At 37.3% G+C, this 26,881-nt stretch overlaps 1 protein-coding gene across 1 annotated transcript in view; it reads left to right on the forward strand.

Annotated features, from left to right (window-relative positions):
• CDK14 (cyclin dependent kinase 14) overlaps window positions 1-26,881 on the forward strand; it is a 534,565-nt gene that overhangs the window by 405,002 nt on the left and 102,682 nt on the right. The window contains exon 12 of the mRNA XM_057732871.1: window positions 3,465-3,513. Within this exon, the coding sequence (XP_057588854.1) occupies window positions 3,465-3,513 (49 nt within the window). The remainder of the gene's footprint in view (window positions 1-3,464; window positions 3,514-26,881) is intronic.

The raw sequence follows: 26,881 nt of genomic DNA on the forward strand, positions 1-26,881 counted from the left end.
CTATGGTGTACAGCACAGTGATTTTATATGTGTATATATTACAAAATTAGTTAACACATCCATTATTTCACATAGTTTCAAAAAATTTTTTTGTAGTAAGAACTTTCAAAATTACTCTCTCAGCAACTTTCAAATATGCAATGCAGTATTTTTAACTATAGTCACCATGCTTTACAGTACATCATCAGAACTTATTCATTTCATAACTGAAAGTTTGTACCCTGTAACTACTTTCACCTATTTCCTCACCTTTGCCCCTACACTCCACCCCTGGCAACCACCAATGTGTCTTCTGCTTCTATGAGTTTGAGTATATTTTAGATTCCACATGAGAGATCATACAGTATTTGTCTTTCTCTGTCTAACTTTTTTCACTTAATAATGCTTTCAGAGTCCATCCATATTGTCACAAATGGCAAAATTCCCTTCCTTTTTTGGCTAACATTCTAGTGTATACATAAGCCAGACTTTCTTTATCCATTCATCCATCAGTGGACAGTTAGGTTGTTTCCATATTTTGGCTATTGTAAATAATGCTGCAGTGAATGTAAGGATGCAGAAATCTCTTTTGTTTCCTTCAGATATATACCCAGAAGTGGAATTGCTGGATCACATGGTAGTTCTAGTTTTAATTTTTTTTGAGAAACCTCCATACTGTTTTCCATAGTGGCTGTACCAATTTAAATTCCCACCAGCAGTGCCCAAGGGTCCCCTTTTCTCCACATTCTCACAAGCACTTGTTATCTCATCCTTTCAATAACAGCCATTCTAACAAGTGTGAGGTGATAATCTCATTGTAGTTTTGATTTGCATTTCCCTGATAATTAGTGAGGTCAGGCACCTTTTCATGTACTTGGCCATGTGAATATCCATGGAAAAAATCTCTATTCAGGTCCTTTGCCCATTTTTTAATTGGACTATTTGTTCTTTTGCTAATGAGTTATATGAGTGCCTTCTATATTTTAGATATTAGCCATTTTTCAGATATGTGGTTTGCAAATATTTTCTCCCATTCTGTAGCTTGCCTTTTCATTTTGTTGATTGTTTCTTTTGCTGTGCAGAAGCTTTTTAGATTGATGTAGTTCCACTTGTTTATTTTTGCTTTTCTGCCTGTGTTTTGGGTGTTGTATGCATAAAATCATTATGAAGACTAAGGTCAAAGAGCTTTTTCCCTATTTTTTTCTGTGGTTTCAGGTCTTGTGTTTAAGTCTTTAATCCTTTTCCAGGTTGTGTGAGTGGTATAAGATAGAGGTCAAGTTTCATTGTTTTGCATGTGAGTATCATTTTTTTCCCAGCACCATTTATTAAAGAGACTGTCTTTTCTCCACTGAGTATTTTGCTTCCTTTGTCAAACACTGACTATATATATGCATGAGTTTATTTCTGGGTTCTCAGTTCTGTTCCATTAGTCTATGTGTCTGTTTTTATGCCAGTACCATACTATTTCTATTACTATAGCTTTGTGGTATAGTGTGAAATCAGGAAGTATAATACCTCCAACTTTGTTCTTCTTTCTCATTTTTTTTCTGTAAAAAAAAATGCCATTGGAATCTTGATAAGGATTGTGTTAAATCTATAGATGACTTTGGGTAGTATGAACATTTTACCAATGTATTAATTCTTCCAGTAATGAACATGGAATATCTTTCCACTTCATTGTGTCTTCTTTAATTTCTTTCATCAATGTCTTACAGTTTTCAGTGTACAGATCTTTTACCTACTTGGTTAAATTTATTCCTAGGTATTTTATTGTTTTTGATGCTGTTGTGAATAGGATTGTTTATTTCTTTTTCAGATAAGTCATTGTTTTTGTATATTGATTTTTGTATATTGAATTTGTGTCCTGCAACTTCGCTGAATTTGTTGATTAATTCTAACAGGTTTTTGGTGGAGTCTTTAAGATCTTTTATACATAAAAAATCATGTCAACTGCAAACAGCAACAATTTTACTTCTTCATTTCCAATTCAGATGCATTTTTTTTGTTTGGTTGGTTGATTGGGTTTTTTTTGTTTGTTTGCTTGTTTGTTTCTTGGTTGATTACTCTGGCTGGGACTTCCATTACTGTGTTTAATAGGAGTGGTGAGAGTAGGCACTTTGTCTTTTCCTCTATGAGTTCTACCTTTCACCATAGCCTATGATGTTAGCTGTGGGTTTGTCATATGTGGACTTTATTGTGTTGAGGTATGTTCCATCTATACCCAATATATTGCGAGTTTATATCATGAATGGATGTTGAATTTTGTCAAATGCTTTTTCTGCATGTATTGAGATGATCATGTGATTTTTATCTTTCATTCTATTAATGTAATGTATTTTATTTATTGATTTGCATATGTTGAACTGTCCTTGCATCCCAGGGATGTATAATATAAAAGAGACTTTTTTTTTTATTGCTGGTGGGAAAATGAAAAGTTATCTGCCAGCATATTAAAATGTGAAAAATGCATTCCATTTGCCAAGCAGTTCTATATTGGGGAATCTACTGGACAGAAAAGAAAGCATCAGTATGTAGACATAGATGTGCAAGGATAATTTATTGAAACATTGTTTTTAAGAAAAAAGGGACTGGAAGCTACCTAAATTTTCATCAGTAGAAGAATGGTCAAATAATTTATGTACTTCTATCCTATGGGACATTACACAGGTTTAAAACAATTGTTACATACTTTTTTTTATTCAAAGAACTATTCACTGTGTATTATTATATGCCTAAAAAATTTCAGAGAATGTTTATTGTACAGTCCATTTAAAAATTAAAATACTGTATATGGATAGGTTTGTATTTATAAACATGAATATGTAGAAAGAGACATACCAAGTCATTAACAATTGCTGTATCATCAGAAGTGAAAAATGGGGAACAAGAGAAGAGATTATTAATATATATTCTATGCCACTGTATTGTTTAACTTGGTAAAACAAACATGTTATGTTTTCATTTTAAAGATATAATACAGATTGTTCAATGGTAAATGTAAATGTACACCATAGGACATTGGTGATTTGGCTTTGAGTGTGTATAAATATCACATAGTATAAGCAAAGAGAGCCAGCACTACTATGTTTGGTGAGAGATGTCTTCATAGAGAAAACGGCAGGTTTCACAGGCCCTTATGTGGCAGTATTCTTCTATAGATCAACCTACAGTTTGTAGATTTGGAATTTGCATTTCTTTTTTCAACCCAATTAAAACTTAGTTATTCTAAGAAATAATTACTAGGAAACCAGATTATGAAACAAATCACTCTAAACAAAAGAAAACAATCCTTCATCGTTTAAAATGTCAAACTGCTCTTCTTGTTTTACTCTTTATAACTGTTTAATCTAAGATGAAGACCTAGTAATGTCTAGCATAACTATGGCTACATTGAACAGTAACTTTTTAAAAGTTTTTTTTTTAACATACTGACAATATAGATATTTGAAAGAAAGATTATTTATCATTTTTCTTTTTTATTTCAGAACGCTTTACCCTGTACAGCTCTAAAAACCTTAGACAAGCATGGAATAAGTAAGTTTTTAATACAGATTATACTCATTCTCTTTTTCTCTCTTTTAATTTAAAAACTTTCCTGTTAAGTTTATCATGACATTCTTTCATTTGTTCACCATTGTTTATTCATTCATTCATTCATTTAACCATTAAACCGTTATTAAGCCCTAACTGGGTACCAGCCCCCATGTTCCACCTAAACCAGCATTCTTGTATGAGTTTGGGTTCCCAGAGTGATGTAGTATTGCTTCAGAGTTGTTCATCCTGAAATTCACTGTGGTTTCTCTTCTTCTTACTAGATTCCAAGAAATGTTTTAGCATCAGCAAAATAGCATTTCTTAAGTATAATATATCAACTGACTTTGTAAACTAAACGTTGGTGACAACCTTTAAGCTAGATAAAACTGATCTTTCAAATGTTTTCAGTTTACCTATTTTTCCCCTAACCCTTATTGGGAAGCTAAGTATATGAATCACCTTGAATATATGGACTCTGTTTATTTAATTTCTATTCTCTCATCTGACCTTGTTGAAATCGTTTTATTTATTGGTTTCAAAATTTGATGACATCTGAAGATCTGGGTGTCCCAGGTTATTCAAGGGTCTTTTATTGAAAGCCAGACTGCTAGTAAATCATTGAAAGTTGGGAAGCAGAGTAATTGAGTCACTCCGTTTGATTGTACAGTATCATGTTTCAAGCATTATTTTGGGGAAAGGTAATCGATCTGCTTTGATTCAATAAACTGTAATTTGTCATAACAAAATTTTGTCTATGGGGAATTTAGTGTTATTGTCTCCCTTTCTACTGTTATGACATCTTTAATTTTAGATGTCATCAATTATGGAAAAAAATAAAAACTTTTTATACTAAAGATGCCTTTAATCAATGCTGTCAGTAGATAACAGCAGACAGCGTATTGTGAGGAACTCACGGAATGAATACATTAAATTATTCAGTGGCTTATTTGAAAGGTTTGGCAATTTATTTTGATTAAATGCATACTTAGAAGAACACACCAGTATAATTATTTTTGTCTAGCACAGGACTTTGCATTTTCCATTTGAAAGGTCAGTTCTTAACATCTAGAATCTTCCCCGGGACACATGCCCTCGGCTGGGAGGGAACATTCTGTGTGTGTTCCTCCTCCTCCACCCTAACTTCACGACATTGGTCTAATACATTTTAATTGAGTGCTTTCATATACCAAGTAATATAAACAGTATACAGTTCCTGTCTCAATTAAATGATCAAACACATTTCTCATAATTGCTCAAAAAGTTTTGTCCAACCAGGTAATCACTTTATGAATCAATTCTTAACAAAGCAGTTAAATCTCTAACCATATCTCTGAAGTAACAGAAAAATCTGACAAATCCATGCATAGCAGTGTTTGTGGAGACTAGCCTTCAATGTAGCTGACCCTCCACTTCCTTTCTTCAGAGGGACAGAGCTAGAATGAGCTGCAAATTGCCCAGGAAAATCGATGGCAAGGGAGGTCTGTACACAGGCTGCGTGATGTTTCGTCCACTGTCCTCCTGTGGATGTGACCCCAACAGCATTTACATCTGGCCCACTCCAGTCGTTCATTCAGCATCTACAATCTGTGTGCCCAGATAAATGGCCTTTCTTGTTCAACCATGCTTAGTGACTAGTGGCGTGCCTCTCAGAGAAGATACTTTTGTCCGTTGACATTACTCTATCTCAGGAAAAACTGGGTTACTCACGTCTTTCAAAAAGAAAAAGACAATTGAAGTAGTATTCAAGCTTTGCATCGCTTTGCTTCGTTCTGACCACCTAAGACCTGCTGCTTTTCTTTCTCTAAGAGGTGCTGTCTGTGTCCCAACAGAAGTAGTTAACTTCATCAACAAAATCAGGCTTTGTGACCCTCTGGTGTTGCCGATTTAGAAATTTTTTTTTTTTTGGGGGGGGTACACCAAGTTCAATCATCTGTTTTTATACACATATCCCCGTATTCCCTCCCTTCCTTGACTCCCCCCACCTCGAGTCCTCCCCACCCTCCCCGCCCCAGTCCTCTAAGGCATCTTCCATCCTCGAGTTGGACTCCCTTTGTTATACAACAACTTCCCGCTGACTATCTATTTTACAGTTGGTAGTATATATATGTCTGTGCTACTCTCTTGCTTCGTCTCAGTTGCCATCTCTGGTGTTGCTGATTTAGAAATTTTTAAAACTGTGTGCATTGTGCTCAATCATGAAATTTTTCTTAAAAGATGCTAGATTCAGTAAATATGCTTTTACGTTTGAGGGCAAATAAGAATTCTTCGGAATATGGTTTTTCACAAAATAAGAACACAGTTTCTCTTTAAGATACCTCTTCAGAGATATTTATTATTTGCATTTTCCATGAACATAGGGTATATGTTTTTTCTACCAGAAACAAGGTCTAAAATACTGAAGGAACTATTACATTTTTAAGTAAAGTCTTTTAAATCATTTGATAGAATGGTAGTTAATATCTTTCTTTTAATTTCTCCATCACATATGCCTTGTAAAAACCTTAAAATTAATTGAGTCATAAACAGAGTCCCGTCCTTAGATCACTTTAAAAACATTTTAGGGAAAATATTAAAAGCTGAGCTTTTGAAGTAAGGTTTTAAAATTATAAACATGACTTGTTTAGAACCGTGCTATTTTCAAGTCCCCACAAGTCTTATTTTTTTGTTGCCTTAAGGATTTATTTCAGAAAACACTAAGTAATAAAATCACCACTAAAAATATTATAAAAATATGACTTTCTGGTTATCTGTTATGTACTGAGCTCTTAAAGCAAGGCTATAGCCTCCAGCCAGTTTGAACCCAATGCAATTTAGGGAGAAGTGAAAATTGAGAGACATTAATTATATTATTGATTCTTTCTACAAATGGACCTGTGACCGTGTAACCATCATCGACATTTCAACATCTCTCACCTCAGAGTGGGGTCTAGATTTGGAAGAATTACATTTAAAGACTATTAAGCAAGTGCTGGCTTTCTTCTTCACTGCTAACTAATTTGCTTGTCTACAGCACAATTACGAAACCAAAGCAATCGGTACATTCTCTTGTACAGCAGTAACAGGTTCAGAATAAAGTGAACTAATTTGCAAGAACTAATTTGAATTCAATTTAGATAGGTTAATATAAGATGAGCAGGTTAATATACAAATGTAAGTTGCTGTTCAAAATTAAGTAACAATGTCTTCAAAAATATGTATTAACACAGCTGTTGAAGCTAGTGGATGTATTAACCTGCCTAAGATAGTAAAATTTCTTGAGAAATGAATCCTCAAGTCTCTTTGAACAACTGTAACAAGTGACCCAGTTTATTTTGGGACCAAGTCTGCCCTAGGTAACACCCATGCAATTCCCTGCTGACTTCATTTATACCAGTAACCATGGGCATAATTTTATCCTTTGAAGGATTTTTTAGTATTCTGGGGAAACAAAGCAGGGATAGGAGAAAAATATCAAAAGATCCAGCAGATATCTAAACTCCAAAGGATACTATAAAGAAAAAGTCTTAATTATAAGATTGAGAATAATAAATACATATTAACAAAGAAAAGAAAGTCCTTTATTCCCTCCTACTGAAGGTACATGATCCATGTGGGTTCTCTCCTGCTTGAAGGGAATTTTGGACTAAAGGGAGACAAGTCTTAATTTCATAAATACATGTTCTGTTTTCTGATGGCCTTCAAAACACTCCATTTTATTTCCTTGGAGTTATAAAGGCTCTCCATATTTTTCTCCCAAATCTCTCTATTTATAGTTGTCTGACATTGGCATGCATGTGCAATCAACCAAGAATTTCAGCCACTTAAAAATCTTTCATTATTTTGGCCGGAGAAGAAGCCTTAGTATATACTCTCCAGAAAAGTTAAGGGTGGGATTCCAGGAATGCATTTGCTTGTTTGGGAACTTTTTAGCAGCTGAACAACTTTGGAGGTTTGAAAGTAGCAAAAAGAGAAGTAAGGATAAACCGCCAAGTCACATAAGACAAATTTGGAAAACACAGGTCATAGCTGATAAAGCAGAGCACATCCACAGACTTTGAAGTTGTAGGCCAGCCTTGTTCTGCTCCCTCCACCCACGTGCTCTAGTTCTGCTTATAATCCTTCTGGTTGGCAAGTCCAGCTGGGTTTCTCCTAAGAATTAAAAAAAGATGATTCTTTAAGATGTGCAGTAAATTCACAGACATTATACTGAGGCTACCCTTATGGAAATGCAAAAACAGAGAAGAAAACATTTACCTGCATATATTGGAACGTACCAGCAGAGTCACAAACCCTAATTTAGGAGCTTCAGAAGTGTTTTCTAACTTGGGGTAGTTTAACGTTCCTTGAATGTTTTATCTAATCGGCTGATTAACTTCCAAAACATATTTTAAAGATGACTTGCTAAAAAGTTGTGCTACATGTGCATAAAGCATTTAAAATAATATTTAGAGAAATAACATAAATTTCACTCCATATACTTATGTTGGTGGTTCTCTATTATATTTTTCTTGTCATATCTGATTGCATTCCATTAAGATTTAAATAGGTACCTTCTCAAGAAAGAAAAGCCCTGTCTTCTACTCTGCCTTATTGTTCTTAGTTGATTTAAAGTTTTCTAAAATAATATATTGCAAAGTAAGTTCAAGCTTTCAGTTTCCCTACAGTTGCTTAGAAATGTTAGAGAAAGGTAAGAACAGTTATTGACACTAGGAGGAGCAGTTGAGTTGAGCCAGATCTTTAAATCCTCTTTCTCCAGTTTCACATTTTTTTCATTGTTGATCATTTTTGTTATAATTCTGTTTACTTCAAAGTAACAGTTTCAGTTTGTTTAGTGCCTGGAGATTTCTTCTCACCGTATTTTCAAAGAAATTATTCTTTATATCATCCATGCACATTTTTAGGGATGGGTTTGTTAGGGTGACAAGCTCTAAAGCAGACAGTAAAGCAGACATTTTAGAATTCCTTTCTCTTCACTCAGAGGATGAGCCTGAGCTGCAATTGTCGACTGCCCGGCTCTGGGGGCTTGAGTTCAGCACTGAGAGGTTACGTGGGGTGTAGGTCCTTACCACACCCTTGAAAATACAATTTTCAACACTCGGACAATCAGATCCAAGCAAGTCTCCTGTCCTGACCTTGGATACCCACACGTGGTATTGTTTGGAAGCCCCTAAGTCTCACCTGCCTGCTTAAAAATCGCAGTTCAGAGCAATTTCTGGGGTCATTCAGTTTCACAGGAGTGAATCATTAGTTCAGGTACTGAAAGCATTAGGTAGGTGTGATGTTTATCTGATCTATTAAACCCCTTGCCACTGAACACAGAGCAATTCTAGAAAATTGAAGAGTGTATTCTTGAAGAGGAAAAAAAGGAGGTCCTCAAATAGGAGATGCTTTCCAGGCTTTGGTGGGAGTCAAAGAAGACAGCATCAAGTCCTGTCCAAAGACATAGGTTGGAGGCAGGTGCTGGGAGGACAAAGAGAAAGATGTCTGAGAGAAAGCTGGCAAATCTGCCAAAGCCCTAGCCCCGATCACTAATAGTAGCAACAGCATAAATGTGATAATATGTGAGACGTACCTAGTCAAAGGCCTGATGACATACTCATCAATCCATAGTCCTGGCTTGATGGGGTGGTAGTGGTAGTAAACAGTCAGACAGCCTTTTGCTATATAGGATTGGCTTTCGTATATGTTGTCACATCTTTATAGCCTTATAACAATCTTGGGAAGTAGTCAGGGCAGATATTATCATCTCCATTTTATAGCTTGAAATAAAAAAACATGCTGAGGTCAAATGATCAGTGCTATTGAGAATTACAACTTGGAAGGTATACCCCAGAGTGAATCTTATGAAAGATATATTATCATTTAAAAATCCTGATATTCAAGTGGGCTTATCAATACCTGATTTTATTTTGTTCTCACTGTGACTTAGGGTCGGGAGATCTCTTCTGGGACCTGGTGTCATTCATTCCCGGTCTAGGTTTTCAGCAGTGGGAGAGCTGGGATGGAGTACAAACCTGATTTCCTCTCTCCTGGGGAATAGTGTTTGCAGCAGGCTAACCACCCATACCATCAACTAGGGCCTCTTCTGTGATGCTGGGTAATGTGCCATTGGGATGGAGGCAGGATCGTGACAAGCTACATGCTGGCGATGACAGGCCTGCCAGCCACCCACTCAGACCCTGCTAGTGGGATTTGTCGCCCAATCCACACAGCTCCCACTGCCCCAGGAAATCATCCTCCGTCGTTTTGTGTTATCGCCAGATTTCTTGTCCATGTCTTTCTTTTCATAGCAAACAATTCGCTGACATTAATAACCCCTGGTGGTGGCCGAGGGCAGGCCCCATGCTGTTTGCTATCTTTCAGGCACGAGTGTTTTGTTCCCCATCTGATAGGCAGAAACTATCCATCTTCTGTCTTACTAATTGGCAGTACGTGCCGGACTCAGGAGTTGGCAACAGCCATTGTTTCTCATGCTTTAAGATTATGTGTTGGACGCCTCACCCGAAAGTACACACTCCTGGTGCAGCTAAAACCTTCCTTCTGCCATCCAGCTCATTAAGGGATAAAACCCAACCATGCTTCTGAAGCGGCCCAGAGTTTCCAGGAGCAGCTGGGCTGCTCGTTTCCCTGAAAGGAGCACGATAGAATTAGGCTTTCTCGAACTGTTCCCCAAAACAGATCCTAGAAGTGTGAACTGAGGAAGCTCTCGGCTTCTTCGCAATATAAAATGGTGTATTTGTTTTCTGGGGCTGCTGTAAGAAATTACCACAATTTACTGGTGTAAAACACCACAAATGTGTTATCTCCTCTTGGGCAGGAGTCTGGATGGGCGCAGCTGGTTTCTTTGATCTGGGTCTGACAAGGCCAAAATCAAGGTGTTGGTAGCCTGGGCCCTGTCTGGAGGCTCTTGGGGAGAGTCTGCTTCCAAGCTTATTCAGATAATTTGCAGTATTCAGTTCCTTATGGTTGTCGGGCTGAGGTTCTGTTTCCTTTCTGGTTGTCAGCGGGGAGCCTCTCCCAGCTCCTGAAGGCCTCATGTATCCTTCATCACCCTGCCACCTTCTTTAAACCAGCATCAGCGCAACGAGTCTTTCTCAAATCTCTCCCTTCCCCTCCTGCTCCACCTCTTCTGCCTCCAATAAGAGAAAGTTCTCTGCTTCTAAATTCTATAATCCAAGTTAACTTTTCTATTTTAAACCTATAACCTTAATTACATCTGCCAAGTCCCTTTTGCCTTGGAAAATAACATATTTACAAGCTTCAGGGATGGGTGAGAGGACATCTTTGGGGCCATTCTGCTTCTCACAAGTTGTAGTGGGGTTTCCTCTTCAGTGACGAGTCATGGGGTGAGGCAAAACAGAGGGGGCAAACCCAGCCCTCATCAGGTCAGACACAGCCTGTTTTGCCCTATCTCTTGCCCATCAGGTGACAGCATAGGCCCCTGACTCTGATGGTTCCACGTTGCCTGGTTCAGATTAGCTATGCTCAAAATTATGTATAAGGAAGAAACCATTTTCCACCGCAGCATCGAGAAAATAAGAGATTATTCTCAGGGAAGCTCATCGTCTCTGAGACAGTAGAAAGTTTGGCCCGACATTTCTGTCCCCTGTCGATCAGCGCTATCCAGCAGAACCTTCTCCGCTGATGGAAATCTGTATCTGCGCTGCCCAGGGCAGTAGCCGTTAGCCCCCTGTGGCTGTTGAGCACTTGAAATGTGGCTTAGGAACTGAATCTTAAATTTCATTTAAATTTAATTAACTTAAATGTAAATAGCCATCACAGGTAGCTGCCACATTGGGCAGCACAGCTATAGATCGACATGTAAAGTATCCATTTATTTTTAGGGGCCCACCAGTGTAATACAAGCATGGTGTCCGATGCTTTGGAAATTCTGTGCTCAAGAGTCCTTGCATTTTGCACTCAAGTGTCTGGGGAGCTTGCTTGTTGTGTTTGCTTCTCACCTCTGTCTTTTATTTGTAAACACTCTGAGAAGATAATAGCTCTGGAAGACCCAATAAGTGATAAATCTGTGGAGGGAATAGTGGAGGTATCAGAGAACACCTAGCAGACATGCCTCCCCCTCCCCCCTCCCCTCCCCCTCCCTTCCAAGAGCCATGCTGTTCCCTTCTGAGGGGCACTGCCTATTTCAGGTGGCTCCATTCCTTTCTCCTTCTCCTGTTCTTTCTCTCTTTTCTACTGGGAACTGCTACGGGTTAGACACACAGCTCTCTACCCTTTACGAATTCCCTGAAGAATTCACCTCTTTGCTGTTGTTCCCGGCCCCCTTGATCTCCCCTAACTCTGCTCAGAAAATACCAAAAGGCTCAGCTTCCCTTTAGCACATATGAGATGCTACAAAGAGGAACTCCATTTTCTAAATAAGCCTCTCATGAGCCCCTGTGGGTACATATGTTAATTCTTCAGCTTCAGAACATCGAAATTGGCCACATTTAAAAAATTGAAGCGTGAACAGAAATGCAGAAATTTTTACTGCTCTTTATTTATTAAAAAACATTGGCTATAAGATCCCTTTCCTCAACACTCATTTATATCGTTTTGTTTTGATTAAGAAAATGTTTATGAATTTAGTGAACTGTTAGCCTCACAGTTCAGATGAGCATTAAGTCGTCACTGGAGAAAGAGGTGATATGAACAACAGTGTCATTTTTTATATCCACTGTCACCCAGTCCACACTTCACCTTGGTTGATTTTCATGAAAATTAGGATTGGACAAGGGGCCCAATCACTTGTGGGGACAAGGGGTCCCCCTCATCCTTTGGGGAGACTTTCTATAAAACTGGGGCTCAACTCCCACTCATTGTGCAGATACAGTTAATAGGCTTTTCATGTTGACAAGTGCGTCCGACTCCTGCTGTGTAGACACTGCTCCATCTGATCCTGTAAGAACACGTGGTCAATCAATATTGTTGATACAAACCAAGAAAGAAAAGAAAAGAGGGAAGATGCCTGTGAAAGCTCATTATTGGCGCAAATGGCAAGAAAACACTCAAAGGCAGCATAAGCTTTGGTATAACAGGGGCCAAGTTCCAATCCTAGATCCACCACTGAACCATATAATATGAAAGGAAGCTCACTAGGCCATCTGAGTCCCGGATTTTCCGTCTGTAAGGACCCTGGGCAGGATTCTTGTGAGAAACACCAGCTTACCCCACTTCTGTTTTTCAGCATGGCCTGCCCTCTCCTGTCAGTCCGAGCGTTTCATTCCTTTCGAGAAAAGTAATTGTCCTTGAACATGAATACCACTGCTACACAGGGTGCCCAGACGTCTGGAGTATTTCTTCTCCCTTTCTAAGAGCATGTGCTGCATTTCTTGGTCACCAGATGATTTTTCAAAAATACTTCTTGTGTAGAAACAAGATTCCTCTTCCCCAGCAGTTCCTTCCCAGGAGTGATATGTTAGCATAATTCATGTAAAACTGCTGTTTACCCTAAGTCTGCAAACACATCTATTAGACAGTTGTCCTAATTCAATTGAAAGAAGCCTTTGGACAACACTGTTACCAAGTTCAAAGCATCTTTTAGACCTTTTCTGTACTTGTTCATGAACTCTGTGCATGAACTGATAGGAGCCTAAACCAGCTGCATAGGGGCTGAATGTCCACTTGACCCCATGGGTTTCATTCGTGACACTAAAAGTAATTATTCTTATTGATTATAGCTCCTCAGTGGGGAGGGTAGTTGATTTATCTCTAGAAACACAAAGAATAAAGACTGGGAGCATGGCCTCAGTTTGGTTCACGTATCACCACTGACAAGCAAATGGGTAGGGGACTCCAAAGGGAACTGCTTTGCTCTTTCAGACCCTAAGCCAAGTCCCTACCCTAAGGCACAAGTCCCGTGTTACTTTGTGTTGTTAAAGTCACTCCTATGTTATATTCATCGTGGGAGTGACTTTAACAATAGATTTTATTTTGTCTTTGACAAAAACAACAAAGATACATTAAACTGCCTTAAACACACACATATACAATCTGCAAATCAGTTATTTTTTGTCTTACCTAGAAGAACATTTTTAGATCATTTCAACATTTTGAGGATATCTGAAAAATCCAGTAGCAGCTTACTATTGAATTCTCATAGTGAGTGTCTATATGTGTGGATGTTATTACCCAGACTCTAAGTGAAATATAAATGAATAGAAATATTAACACAAAGGGATCAATATTCTGGCCCTCATTGCATTACTATACAGTGTATCTTTGTGTATCTGTATGTGAATTCTTTGCTAGTCCTCAGCTGAATTTAATCCCTCAAGACTTGATATACAAACATAATGCCAAATAGAGAACTTCCCTTAAATTATTCAAATCTTCCCATAAGTGATTTCCCACTCTTCCTGCAATGGAAAACATTTGATCATAAATTCATTTAAATCAGCCATCATCTTTGTGATGTTTGTCCAGCTAAATCCTTTAGTGACTCCACCAATAAACATACCAGCTGTGTGTGTGTGTGTATGTGTGTGTGTGTGTGTGTTTATGGCATGGCTGTTGGGGAAGAATTGATTTGAAGTCAAGATGAAGGGTAGTTCTCATTTCTTAGGCCAGATTTTGACCACTTCACTACAGCCAAGGTTTAAAAGATTAAACTCTTAACAGGGATAAAATCATTTATATTCTGTCTTTTATTCCCCAACTCAGGGCCTAGTTTTAACGTATTAAGTTTCAGATCAAAACTGATATGCTTTGGAGATGTTAGTAAAAGTGGTCAAACCACATCAGTCGTTTTTCTTCCTCTTTCTGCCACACTCTCCCCTCCCTAGTTGAAACAAAGGAGAAATGATTGCTGACATACTTTTAAGTTTCTCCAGGAAAATGCCATTCTAGGACTACAGCACTATTTATGATTTCTCGTATTTAAGTCAGCTGAAGAGGGAAGGTTTATTAGAGGCTTAAAAATGTTGATTGTTTCTCATCTTTATCCTAAAGCGTTTCGGACAATAGATATAATCAAGCGCCTCCCCTCTTTTTCACTGTATCTTTATTACCGATGCTGTTAATTTGAATGTAACTGAGCCTTATTTATGCGTTATCTTTACACATGTGTATGTTCATGTGGCCTCTAGAGGGCAGCATGTTCTGGGGGAAAACGTGGTTAGAGGCCGGCTGCTTATCTCCGTAAAATATGTGAGATGAGCAACTGATTTTTTTTTTCCTTTTTCCTTTAGCAGAACAAGTAGAGAAAGTCATTGCTGCCTCATGGTTTGATTGGCTGCCCCTGTCTGCCACTTTGGGCATCTACTTGGATGGCCAACATTTTTTATGAATTCGCTCAGGTACTTTGGAGGCTATTTAGTTGAGAATTATACCAGGTTTTATGCCTTTGTCTCCAAATGGAGGCAAGCACATCATTATATTTATAAAGATGAATACAAATGGGATTTTTCCATTTATCTCTTATTTCTTGTCACCCTTGACTGAAGGTTAGAATTGTTACTCATAGTTCTAATTTTATTTGGTGGTTCAATCAGGCTTTACTTTCCTTTCTTAGAATTTAACTGCCTCACAACCCTTACTTCTAGGTTGTGTTGCTGAAAGAATTCTAATGTCTCTTATTTTTCCCAAGAAAGTGAAAAACATTTCCACAGGAACATCTTCTATCCATTGTTATTTTAGGCTCCTTCTCTTACCAGCCAGCACACCTTTGGAGTAATCCCTGACCTAGCCCTCTTCTCTATATCTATATTCACTGATTTTCTCAATCCAATCTCTACTCTTCATCTAAAGAATAAAATCCTCCAAGTATATAAACTACACAATTCTTTTTTTTTTTAATTTTAGAAATTTCTGGAAGCTGGAACAGATCTTTGCAAGATATCGAGCAGTACTTCCAATAGATCTTTATGCATTGTTAGAAATGTTTTATATCTGCACTGTCCGATATGGTAGCTAGTAATCATATGAGTACATTGAATAACTTAAAATGTGGTTAGTGCAATGGAGGAACTGAGTTTTTATTTTATTTAATTTTAATTAATTTAAATTTAAATAGTCATCTGTGGCTTGTAGCTGCCAAATTGGACAGTGCAGAATAGAGCATAACTTCTGATCAGTTTATAACAAATGTTTTACCACAGTATTTTGTGAGGGGGATTAGATTTTGCAGCTAAAAACCTACTGCCCAGGCTTTTATTCTCTTGCTTATTTCTTTCTAGTATAGCTATAGGCTTAAATCCAAATCCTCTGACTCTGCCCCAGGATTTTCTCTCTCTCAGAACATCTGAGAGATTTTCAATTTCCAAATTCTTCGATTTTGTTGAATATTGAACATCTCTCTCCTGGGTATCCAGAATGGAATTTCAAAGCATGGCATTTGGACAGCACTGATTCTGGGACACTGGCCATTTCACCATCTAAGCTCTGTCGCCTCTAGATCTGGTGTTTCCTAAATTTAGAAATAAAACTTGGGAATGTGCTAAAATTTGTCAAACTGTATAGAAGCTTGGCACAAGTTAGCGTATTTCTTAAATTGAAAAGCCACCCCCCCCCCCCGCCCCGGGGTGTGTGTGTGTGTGTGTGTGTGTGTGTGTGTGTGTGTGTGTATATGCAACAATTATTTACACTGACAACAAAGAAAGCCTATGTCCGTTCCATCCACTCTAAAGTGACCTCAATATTCCTTTAAAAATTTCTTATAAGTTCCCAAGTAATCATTGTTTAAAATGCTTCCATGTTTTTACACATAATCTGCAAATACATGTCTTAGTTTTCCACAGGATGCTGATATTGTTGGTTTTAAGACATAGCAGACTTTTTTTTTTAATGGTTTGTGCTAGCTTCTGCCTTATGTTAGAGACATGACTGAAAAAATCCTCCATATACCTGGCAATTATAAGTAGTTAGACCCCGGATGATAATAAATGTGCAGCTTTTTAGTTCTGTTCCTTTATCTTAGTTTTATTTCAGCTGTAAAGATAGAATTAATGCTCAAGAAAATAAACAGCTCAGCAGTTATGCTGATTTGGGGGCCCTCCAAGCCCAAGTGGATATGGAATGGCATCCTTCCGTTATAAATCATTTTCTATAAAGGGGCAAATGTAGAGTTAAAGGCAAGAATAAAGGAATGTGCAACCCAAAGGCTGCGCTCACTTTCAGTAAAGACAGCCTCAACCTGTTCAATGCTCACATCAAACCACTCTTTATAGCACCAATGCCCCCAGATCCACAACCTCCTCACATGATGAGAGAGGAAAGCAAGGATGGTTGATAGCTACATTACTCCTTAAGAGACCAGCCTCTTGGAAAAGCCTAGGCATCCCCACACCACAGGCCACAAGAGAGCAAAATAGGAAGGGATCATGAAGTTCTCGTCAATGCTCTGTTAGTAATGGGCTTTAAAACTGGGTTTCTGTGCACAAAGCCAGTTCCCTGCCATTTTAAGACTAGTCAGCTTCCTGTTAATGGAAATGTGAGTTATCTGCAAGGAAGTCATTAGGCTGAAGTCTCTCTACTGTAGTGACTATTTCTGTGCTGAGAACAGCCATGTGCAAACTCCAGAAGCACTTTAGACTATTTGATAATAGTGGTGCAGTCATGTGCAGGTTCATATAGGTGTAGAGAGAGAAAGTGCAAGGTCAAAGGCAAGGGCTTAGAACTAGGAGAAGAATGTAAGGTACCAGTTCTTAACTCTTCTCCAGTTGGAATTCACTCTGCAGGTTCATTGCTAAAAAGTCACTCCTTAAATTGTACATTCTAATGTAGGAGGAAATGCTTTTGATGGAAATATATGAAATATTTTTTCTAAAAATTTAAAAATCTCCTCTGATGGCTGTCATATTGGTAGCATACATCACATCATAGAGTAGGATAAATTATCTTCTGGGTCTTAAACCACAGAATGAAAACAAACACAACAAAAAAGTGTTTTCCCCATACTATCTTTAGCATCAGCCCTGGCCACGTAATTACAGTAATCCCTCTCCAAATACGCGTTGCAGTTACTCAGTATTTTAGTACATGTCAGCTTGATGTTCCACAGCTCAGAGGGCCCTGCTTCAGATGTTGGTGAGTCACTCTTATTTGGACACCATTCGAACAGAAGGGTTGGGAAGAGGAAAGGAGGAATGAGGATGGCAGAGAAGAAGAAATGCTTTCACTGTGTTGTCTTGACAAATCTGAACTTGAGGTCAGCACCCTAGGGCCTGCGAGGCAGAAGGGAGTCAAGACATGTAAGACAGGCCAGAGAAAGAAGAACCCAGCTTGATGAGCTGTAAAATGAGGAAGACATTGGACATTTAGGAAGAGGACACATGTATAGTCAGAGTGAAAGGGAGCCTGGAAAGAAGGCAGTGTGCCTTGGTATGGAACACCGCAAAACACGTTTACAAAATTCTAAAATAAGAGTCAGGTCCCACAGCATGTCTAACAGGAAAATGTTTCCATCTTAAGCTACGTAAAATAATGTTGAAAATACTTTTACTTAAGGTGCTCTTTATTGTTTTATTTTAGTGAGCATTTAAAACTTATAAGGTCTTTTTTTGTATAAATTTACAGATAAGTTTCATTCTCCTAGTTTTTCCATTCATTGTAAGTCTCCCAATGAGGTGTTTCCTACCAAAAGAATACTTCTTAGGGATATACTGTGATTTGGGAAAGAATATTATTTGGGAATACTTTTGGGGAATACTTTTTAGGGATATACTGTGATTTGGGAAAGAATATTATTTGGGAATACTTTTGGGGAATACTTTTTAGGGATATACTGTGATTTGGGAAAGAATATTATTTGGGAATACTTTTGGGGAATACTTTTTAGGGATATACTGTGATTTGGGAAAGAATATTATTTGGGAATACTTTTGGGGAATACTTTTTAGGGATATACTGTGATTTGGGAAAGACTCCCTTTACTGAATCTAGGAGGGTCGGTTTAATTTTTTACATGCATAGAAGAGGCAGAGCAGTAGCAGTAATATTGATTATAAATATCACAGCTGCCCTTGTTCATGGTACACATAGACGTGCCTATAGCATGCCAAATGCTTTGTCCACATTATCTCATTTAACTCTAAAAATAGCTCTCAAATAGTTCCCTATATTTTCTGATAGTAACATTTCAGCTTGTTTTGGAAAGTCTATTTCCCTGTCCTCAATTGTATTGTAGCCTCAAGAACAAATCTATTAATATAGCCCTCTTTATACACAGAAGGACTGAGACTAGGATGAGGCAACTAAGGCACTCACCTTGGGTTCAGAACTTAAGGTGATGCCCCCCTCCAAAGAAAACATAGTAATCAAGACAAATAACGCTTTAATGCAATATTTTGAAAAGCCGAAGGATAGCTTCAGTGTTTTCTGTGCTGTCCATCAAACAGCCCTTCGTTAAACACCCATTTCCCCGGATCCATAACCTCCTCCTTCTTAAACCCCAGTGCTGGTAAGCTTATAGAGAAATGGACCCATTTGTTCACTGCTGATGGCACTGGAAACTGGTAAACACTGTGGAAGACATTATGGAAACATGTTAAAAGCTGTAAAGATACTCATTATGACACATTCAAGAAATATGATTTAGCATCATCTGAAAGTTCGGGGTGCTGGGGAATGTACCAATGAGATTCCTATTCTCATAGAATTTACCTTCTAGAGTACCTAGGACAATAAACAAGTAATCTCAGAGAGGGAAAAGTGCATGAAGACATAGCAGTATGATTTTTTTTTTTTTAAAGGAATAGCATTAGAAAGTTGTAAGCCATTTGAAGGCTGGGATTTTGACTATTTTGTTTGCTTCTATATGCTTTGTACCTGCAACAGAGCCCATCACATAGTAGGTGCTCAAGAAATGTGTATTGAAGAATGAAGGTGGTAAGAGTGTAGTGAGTGTAAGGAGGAGAGTGAGAGGAGATGAGATTGAAGAGTGGAGGCAGAGGCCAGGTAAGGAGAGGCCTTGGAGGCCACAGTTGGGATATTACTTCCAGTAGGGAGCCTGGGGAATTAAGTTTATGACCTAGGAATCTGACTCTTCAGTGTTTCTCTCAAGAAAACAAATCAGGGGAGTAAAAACCTAGTTGCCCAAAGATTCTCATTACTGTGTTGTATATTACATTATTAAAAAAGACTTGGTATGAACTCAACCAAGATTTAAGGGAATGGGGAAATATTTAATATATCATGATTCATGAACCCCAATGGAATATTACCCAACAATGTTAGGATGGTATTATGAAGACTTTGAAAACATAAGGAATGCTTCATATGTTTTCTGAAAAAAGCAGAATGAAAAATTGTATGCATACTAACATTAATCATAAAATTATGTCTGTGAACTGTGACTGAAATAGTTGTGTTAGGGTAGCACAATTTTGAGCAATTGTTTTTCTGCTTTCCAGAAATTACCTTTAGTATTATCGTCACATTATTTTAATAAAAATATGATGCTAAATTAGCATAGAGTTTCTGTTTGGGGTGATGAAAGGGTTTTGAAATGGATATTGGTGATAGTTGAATAATACTGTGAATGCAATTAAATGCCAGTGAATTGTACACTTAAAAATCCTTAAAATGGCAAATTTTAGGTTTTATATATTTTACCACAGTTTTAAAAAGAGCCCAGATCTCTTCTATAATTGTCAGTATGGTTTAGCAGCCTCCAAGATGGCCCCCCAGTGGTCCCCTTTCTGAGGTTAGTTTCTGAAAAACTGAGGCTCCCATCTTAGCTCTGACTCCCTCTCTCTCTCTCGGTTCACTGACTCTGGGGAAGCCAGCTGCCATGTCATGTGAGTAGTTCCTCCATGTGGGAGAGGCCCACGTGGTGAGGAACTAAGGTCTCCTGCCAACAGCCATGGGAGTGAGCCACCTGGGAGTGAATTCACCAGCCCCGGTCAAGCTTCAGATGACTGTAGCCCCGGACATCACCTTGACGGCAACCCTGTGAGAGACCCTGAGCCAGAACTACCCAGTTCAGCTGTTCCAGGATTCCTGACCCCCAGAAAGTAATATGCCCTCAATACGGGCTTAAGTTTGACTTTAAGGAATTTAAAGAGGGCTTTTTAAGTGCAGGTTTTGAGAGGAAATTTTATGTGAAGAAATGTATGCAGTGATAAAAAATTACAAAGATATAAAATGATGAAGTTGCTCAGACCTATACACACAGAAGTAAACATCAAGTTGATAAGAAAATCATTCTCTCTGAATTATAGATTTAGGAGATGTTTTTATTTTCTTTTATATCTTTCAGGATTTTCTAAATTCTCTAGTGATCATGTCTTATGTGTATAATAAGAAAAAAAAGATATAAATAGAGCCTTTAGAAGGATGATATAGAGAAGAGAGCATCTGCATCTGAAGCACATACCATGCTCTACCCTCACTTGCTGTGTGACTCTGGCTGTATGGCCTCACCTCTCTGAGCCTCGGTTCCCTCATCTATAAGGAGGGATGATGATCACCTCATAGCTGGGGATGCAAAATAAGGGAGATGACATGTGAAAAGCCTCTAGCACATAGTAATTCCTCAATAAATGCTTTGTCTCCTTTGCATACCTTCCCATAGTATTTAGAACAAGGGTGTAATTTGCTGGTTAGTCCTTTCTTTTGTGATAATCGGGGGAGATCAGGTAGTTCAACAGGTAGTTGGTTCAGTGTGTGGTCTACAAGATGCTCTGTGATGGGGAAGATTGGAGGCTCCTTGTAGGAGCAATGAGTATTAAAAGCTATTTGACTTTTCTTCCTAAAGATCATCAGGCCCTTGTAGAGGACACCCAACTTTTCAGTCTTAATCCAAGTCTTGTTTTAAATGTAAACACACAGACCAGTTCTTCTTTATGTTATAATGAAATCAAATATTTTCACATTCCAGATGCAATGTCATTAGATAAAGAAGCTGAAATGAGAGTCTGCAGAAAATATATTCTTTATTTGCCTGGAACCAAACTTTAATAGCCCATAAGCTCTGATCAAACTGAATTTTCTTTCATATTTATTTAAATGGGAGAACTGGTTTTGGTGATTTTCTCCAATCCTAACCATTTAATATCTTTAACCTACAAGACCACAATTCTTTTTTTTTTTTTTAAAGGGGTAGGGAAACATTATCTCTTCTATATCAGCTCAGAATGCTAAACTGTATGTCATTTGCCTTAAAAAAAACTTTCCTTTTTGCATTTTTCTTGTTATCTTGGATCATGTCCAGTCTCTAAGGAAACAAACGTGAAGAAAGAGTTCTGTGGAATGTTAACTGCACTGATATTTTTCTTCCTTTTATCATGCCTCTAGATTCGCCAAAGTTGATATAAATTCACCATGCCTTCTTTAAAAAGCGTAACAGCAAGGCATTCTTCCTGTAGGAGTCAGACTGTAAAAGGTGATTTCCTTTTAGTCCATTTGGTTTAAGCCTGTAAAAAGCATTAAGTGAAAAATCTGATATACTTGTTAGGGCATTTATTGCATTACTAAGTTATATTTTCAGTTCTCAGTGAAAGGTTTATTGAGAACATAAACTTTGAAGAGGTTTTGTTCAGGATTAAAGAATATTTTTTCTTTTCTTTTGGTGAAGTAATATTACACAAATGATACCTTTCAGGAGCTATTTTTAGCATTGTTTAGGGTCATCAAAGGACTGAGACTCACCGTTCCATTCCAGTGAAGCAGATATATCAGCTTCCAAAACCAGCCTCTGATGATGAGATTTGTAACTTCTATAGGGTTTCAGAGGTATGAAAGGCTGTGAAGTCACCATTTTCCATTAACTCAATTTACCCTAAGGTAGATGCACCAATAAGTTAAACTGCTTTGCAGGAGTCTTTTAGAGTGAAAATGTTTTTCATATTGGACTAATATTTATAACTGATCCATCTGAAATGTCAAAACATAAGCCATTGCTAAACTTTAATGTGGATTGATTTCTTTTTTGATAGATGAAGATTTGAATTTAAACTCTTGCTGCAGTCTTTTATCATCAGAAAATGAGAGTTATCTTTTTCAGATGAAACAGTGCTTTAATCAACCACTTTGAATTCAGGAAACTTGGATAATCTTTATTCTCTAAATACCATAAATATCAAGAAAATCACAAGGGTAGAAAATTCATTAACAGTTTACTTTGCCTCACCCTTGATTTGCCAAACATGTTTTGAAAACTTGTGAAATAGGTGAAATAATAAGATCCTTTTAATTGATTTAAACAATTTATGGTAAGAAAAGATCAATCTTTACAACAGCCCTGTGGAGTAGGAGAGGGCTACTAATTTTATCCTGATCTGTATCCAGAAGTCAGAAAGTTTCTGAGTTGTTGAGGTCCTTCGGTTAACAGTGGAATTCCACATGGGGAATGATTGTGTGGTTAAGGTCTGCTATTTATGATTGGATCTAAACAGTTAAAAAAATAACTGGGAAGTTGGAAATCAGTTCTGTTGAATGCACATCCTTTGGGTTTTCAAGATGTTCTACACTGACTTGTGAGTTTAGAATTTTCTTTTAAATATTCTATAAGTTTTATCCTTCTGATTACAAGGATTAATTATTACTACTGTATTTTTATTTATTTATTTTACTGAAATAAGATACATCATTTTTTACCATGTCCTTCAGTCAGAGGATTGAAAAGTAATTATTTGTGCCTCTTCTGTCATTATAAAGTAAAATACTAAACAAAAATATAGAATGATATGATCATTAGTCAACAAAATCTAGAAATCTTTTCTAAAATATAAGTATAATGCCTGACAGGTTTGTGCTATTCCTATATAAGAAAAATGTCAGTGTTTGGCAAGTTGTAACAAATCTTAGAGAAATTTTTAAAAATTATATAGGTGTGTAGAATTAGAGGTGAAGTGCATATGGGTTATAGTGTTTTATATAAGCTACTAAAAAACACAGTTTTACAGCTCAAAAAAGTCACTTCTGCAAGGTACTGGAGAAGAATTGGAAAGGAGTTTAAAGTGGAGTCTCTGCCAAAACAATGTAGTGAACTAGGTAACTGTTTCTTTGCTATAAGCAAGTTGCATGGAAGCATGGGCTACCTTTGCGGCAAAGTAAAAATAAGTTGAAATATGCAGGGCTTTTGTTGGCAAGAATGTAACAAGAAGTTCACTTATATTAGCTTTTCTCTGTGAATATTTTATGATAATATCTGCATCTGTAGATTTATGAGATGTAAATATGAAAATCTATAGCTTCATATTAGCACGTGGAAGAGGCTAGTATAATTACGTTAGCCATTTTTTTAAAGCCAGACCACTCTTCATTTGATTTCAGACTAAACTGAAAGACATTTTTTTGGGGGGAGGGGGGGTTAGAAAATTGTAATAAATAAAATCAAAGCTAGGAAATTTGGGGTAAATATTATCTAGCTAAGCTGTGAAATCCAAAGCAAGAATTTAGTGTTTTCCTTTTTTCTGGCTCATTTTTGGCAGTTTCTAATACTTTTAAGAGTGTCAGTGCTAGTGTTTTCAAAAACTCAATTCATTCACACCCTGCTGAGGGCTCTACAGCTCTTTCTGTACTTTTCCACCAGATAGAGTTTTCTGCGAGGGCAACTATGTGTTGAGTACGGGTTAGATCTGAAGGAAAGACCCAGCAGAGCAGATTAGTGTGGCTGGCTTTGGGGATTATTCATCTTGTTCACATTAAGGCTGGACTCTCCCTGTTGTCTTTATTTAATACAGGGCACTGGAAGTGTTAAAAAGAATATAGAAAGAATAGTCTCTATAACAATAGGGTTCAGAATTAAAGGAAGAGAGAGAAATACAGAAACATGTAAGGTGTCCTTAAGAAGAATTTTAAAGTAATCCAATAATCCCTTTACAAACTGAGTAACATACAGCTTGGTGTCTGTGTGTGTGTGTATATACATTATCTAGATGTGTATATGTATATGTATATATACACAGACATACAATAAGTCTTTGGCATGACATGTAATGGACACTAAAGAGTCAGAAATCTGGATACTTTCCATTTTGTAAGTATGGCCCTTTGATTATCTGGTTCAAATAAAATAATATGTGTGAAAGCACCTTGTAGACTGTAGAGCACTCTACAAGTAGCACTATCATTATATAGCATTTTAACAATCAAGTAAGTTGACCATTATGGGAATGAGTGTCTTCCAGGGAGACTGTGTCATTAAACAGTTTAGCTAGAGTCAATGAATGAGAATTGAACAATTTTCTATGCACAACAAAACACAACCTATTTATGGAAACTAATATAAAAATGTTATCTGTTTACCTTGAGGGGAGGACTCTCATTGATTTTTTTTTCCAACAGTAAATATAGTCTTTAATTTTAAAAAATACAAGGCTTTGTGAAAAAAACGCAAGTAGAACCACCAATGGAGATGTACTCTAACTAGAATCTTTAAATGATGTATTAGATTAGATAATTCAAATTCACTCAGTTATTCATTACGCATTTATTCCAAGGTAATATATTCTTTTACTGCATATGCAAGCAATTGCAGCAAAAAGGTTACAACCCCAAATGACAAAGTACTACAGGATATCATGATGTTGCTAATTGTGTAAAAATTCGAATTTTACAATATAGTAGAATATTTGAAATTCCTGATAATGGATAAAGCATTAAAGTTTTGTACACACAGAATTTTGCTCATGGCAAAACACTTGAGAGCTGCAAAAGTTAGTTATACATTCTTCTTTCACAGAGAGAACAAATAGTCCTCAGTCTTTTTATGATCAGTGCTCCCAAGCAGATTTTTAAAAGCATATCCACACTTAATTTATCCTTTCAAGATAAAGGCAATACTTTAACAATGAGGGGGGAAAGTGGTTTCTGTTTTAAAAAAATAGTCATACTTTAGCAAAAATATTTTGGAAAGCAATACTTGGAACTCTTTCTAAGATCATGTCATTTTGATGCCAAGCATAGTCTGAGTGTGTTAAGTACTTTAAAATTTGTCATATCTACTCACTTTAATATTTGGAAACATAATACTCTGACTTTAAAACCTTTCAAAAAGCTTCAGTGGATTCTGGGCTCACATTTAAAAACATATAAAGGCAGCACCTTCCGATTACTTTGTGAGAACAAGTAACTGATCAACACAGAAGATGGAAACTTTCTGCATAACCTGAAAAAAAAATGCATAATTGGTGCTTAAAATTGAAATATGGAGTCCATGGTCAAAACGTCTTTCCTATCTTAGTGTGCAACAAGGATTCTGAAGACTGCTAATCTGTGGGAACAAATGGGAAATTCTCTCTCCTACCTCTCCTTTCCTCAAGAATGACCACCAGTCAACTACGTTCAGTTTGCCTTCCTGCTTTGTCCTTCCATTTCATTAAATGGCACTAGTATCTATATTAGCTATTAGTATTACTATTGATATGCTAATAACATCTACATCTCTTTTCCATCATACAAAAAAGAATGATTTCCACCATACTTACATCTCAGGACAAATGAATACGCACACACACACACACACACACACACATATATACACACATATATGATATGAAATGACTGTGTATGTTGTCAAATCTGATATAAATGAGATATTAATAGATTGCCCTTTGTTTTTCTTAAATTGAGTTTACTGTGTCTCCTAATACCTGAGGCACCCCAAAATTTCATATTCACTTCTTTTCTTTCCTGAAAGTCTGGAAAACAAGTATTTCCAGGAATTATTTCCCTTGACCAAAGAAGTTTGCACAGAAAATAGGGAAGAATGGTACAAGTTTTGTAGTCCTCAGATAGTCGGGTATCCATCATTAATTTTTTTTTAACAGCAGTGCATTGACAAAGAAAATCTCAGTGTTAACTCTGTCTTCATTATTAATATACCTCAGAGTCTTGCCTCTCATTTCATTGCACAGCCCGGCACCTGGACTTGAGATTCACTGCACAGACCTAAATCTTTCCTTTTATTAGTCTTTATTTTCCCCAAGAGCTTATTCCAGTGTCAGGAATTCCCTTCATCTTCTGCTTGGCCAGTTACCGGCCCCTGTTTGCAAATGAATAAATTCAAGCCTCTTTTTTAAAAAGAAGTCACTTTTTGAAAAATCAGAGTGGTTTTATGAGCGCAGTCTTCCCTCTAAGTCAGAACTTTGACAAGAAGGTGACTAACTGCACATTTAGCTTTTGACGTATAGACAAGAAAGAGAGCTGTATCTGACAGTTCTGGTCAGTACAGTGGAGGAAACAGTCAGACTTGTTTTTACGCGTGTGTGGGCTTCTTCACAAATCATTTTCAAGAGATCAATTGTTGTCTGATCCAGCGGCCAGTGCCCATGTTGGCATCTTTGGCGCAGAGACAAGATGTGCACTATCAAATGAAAGGACCCAGTCCGTTTGGCTTAGCTCTGTGGCAAGTGACAGTGAGTACAGCATGGATACAGAGACCCTCCCCATCATTCACCCCAGGTTGCTCCATGTCCAGCTCTGTGAGGCGAAGCACAGTCTTATA

The sequence above is a fragment of the Hippopotamus amphibius genome, chromosome 4 (assembly GCF_030028045.1).
Source record: "Hippopotamus amphibius kiboko isolate mHipAmp2 chromosome 4, mHipAmp2.hap2, whole genome shotgun sequence".
In the NCBI taxonomy this organism is placed as follows: Eukaryota; Metazoa; Chordata; class Mammalia; order Artiodactyla; family Hippopotamidae; genus Hippopotamus; species Hippopotamus amphibius.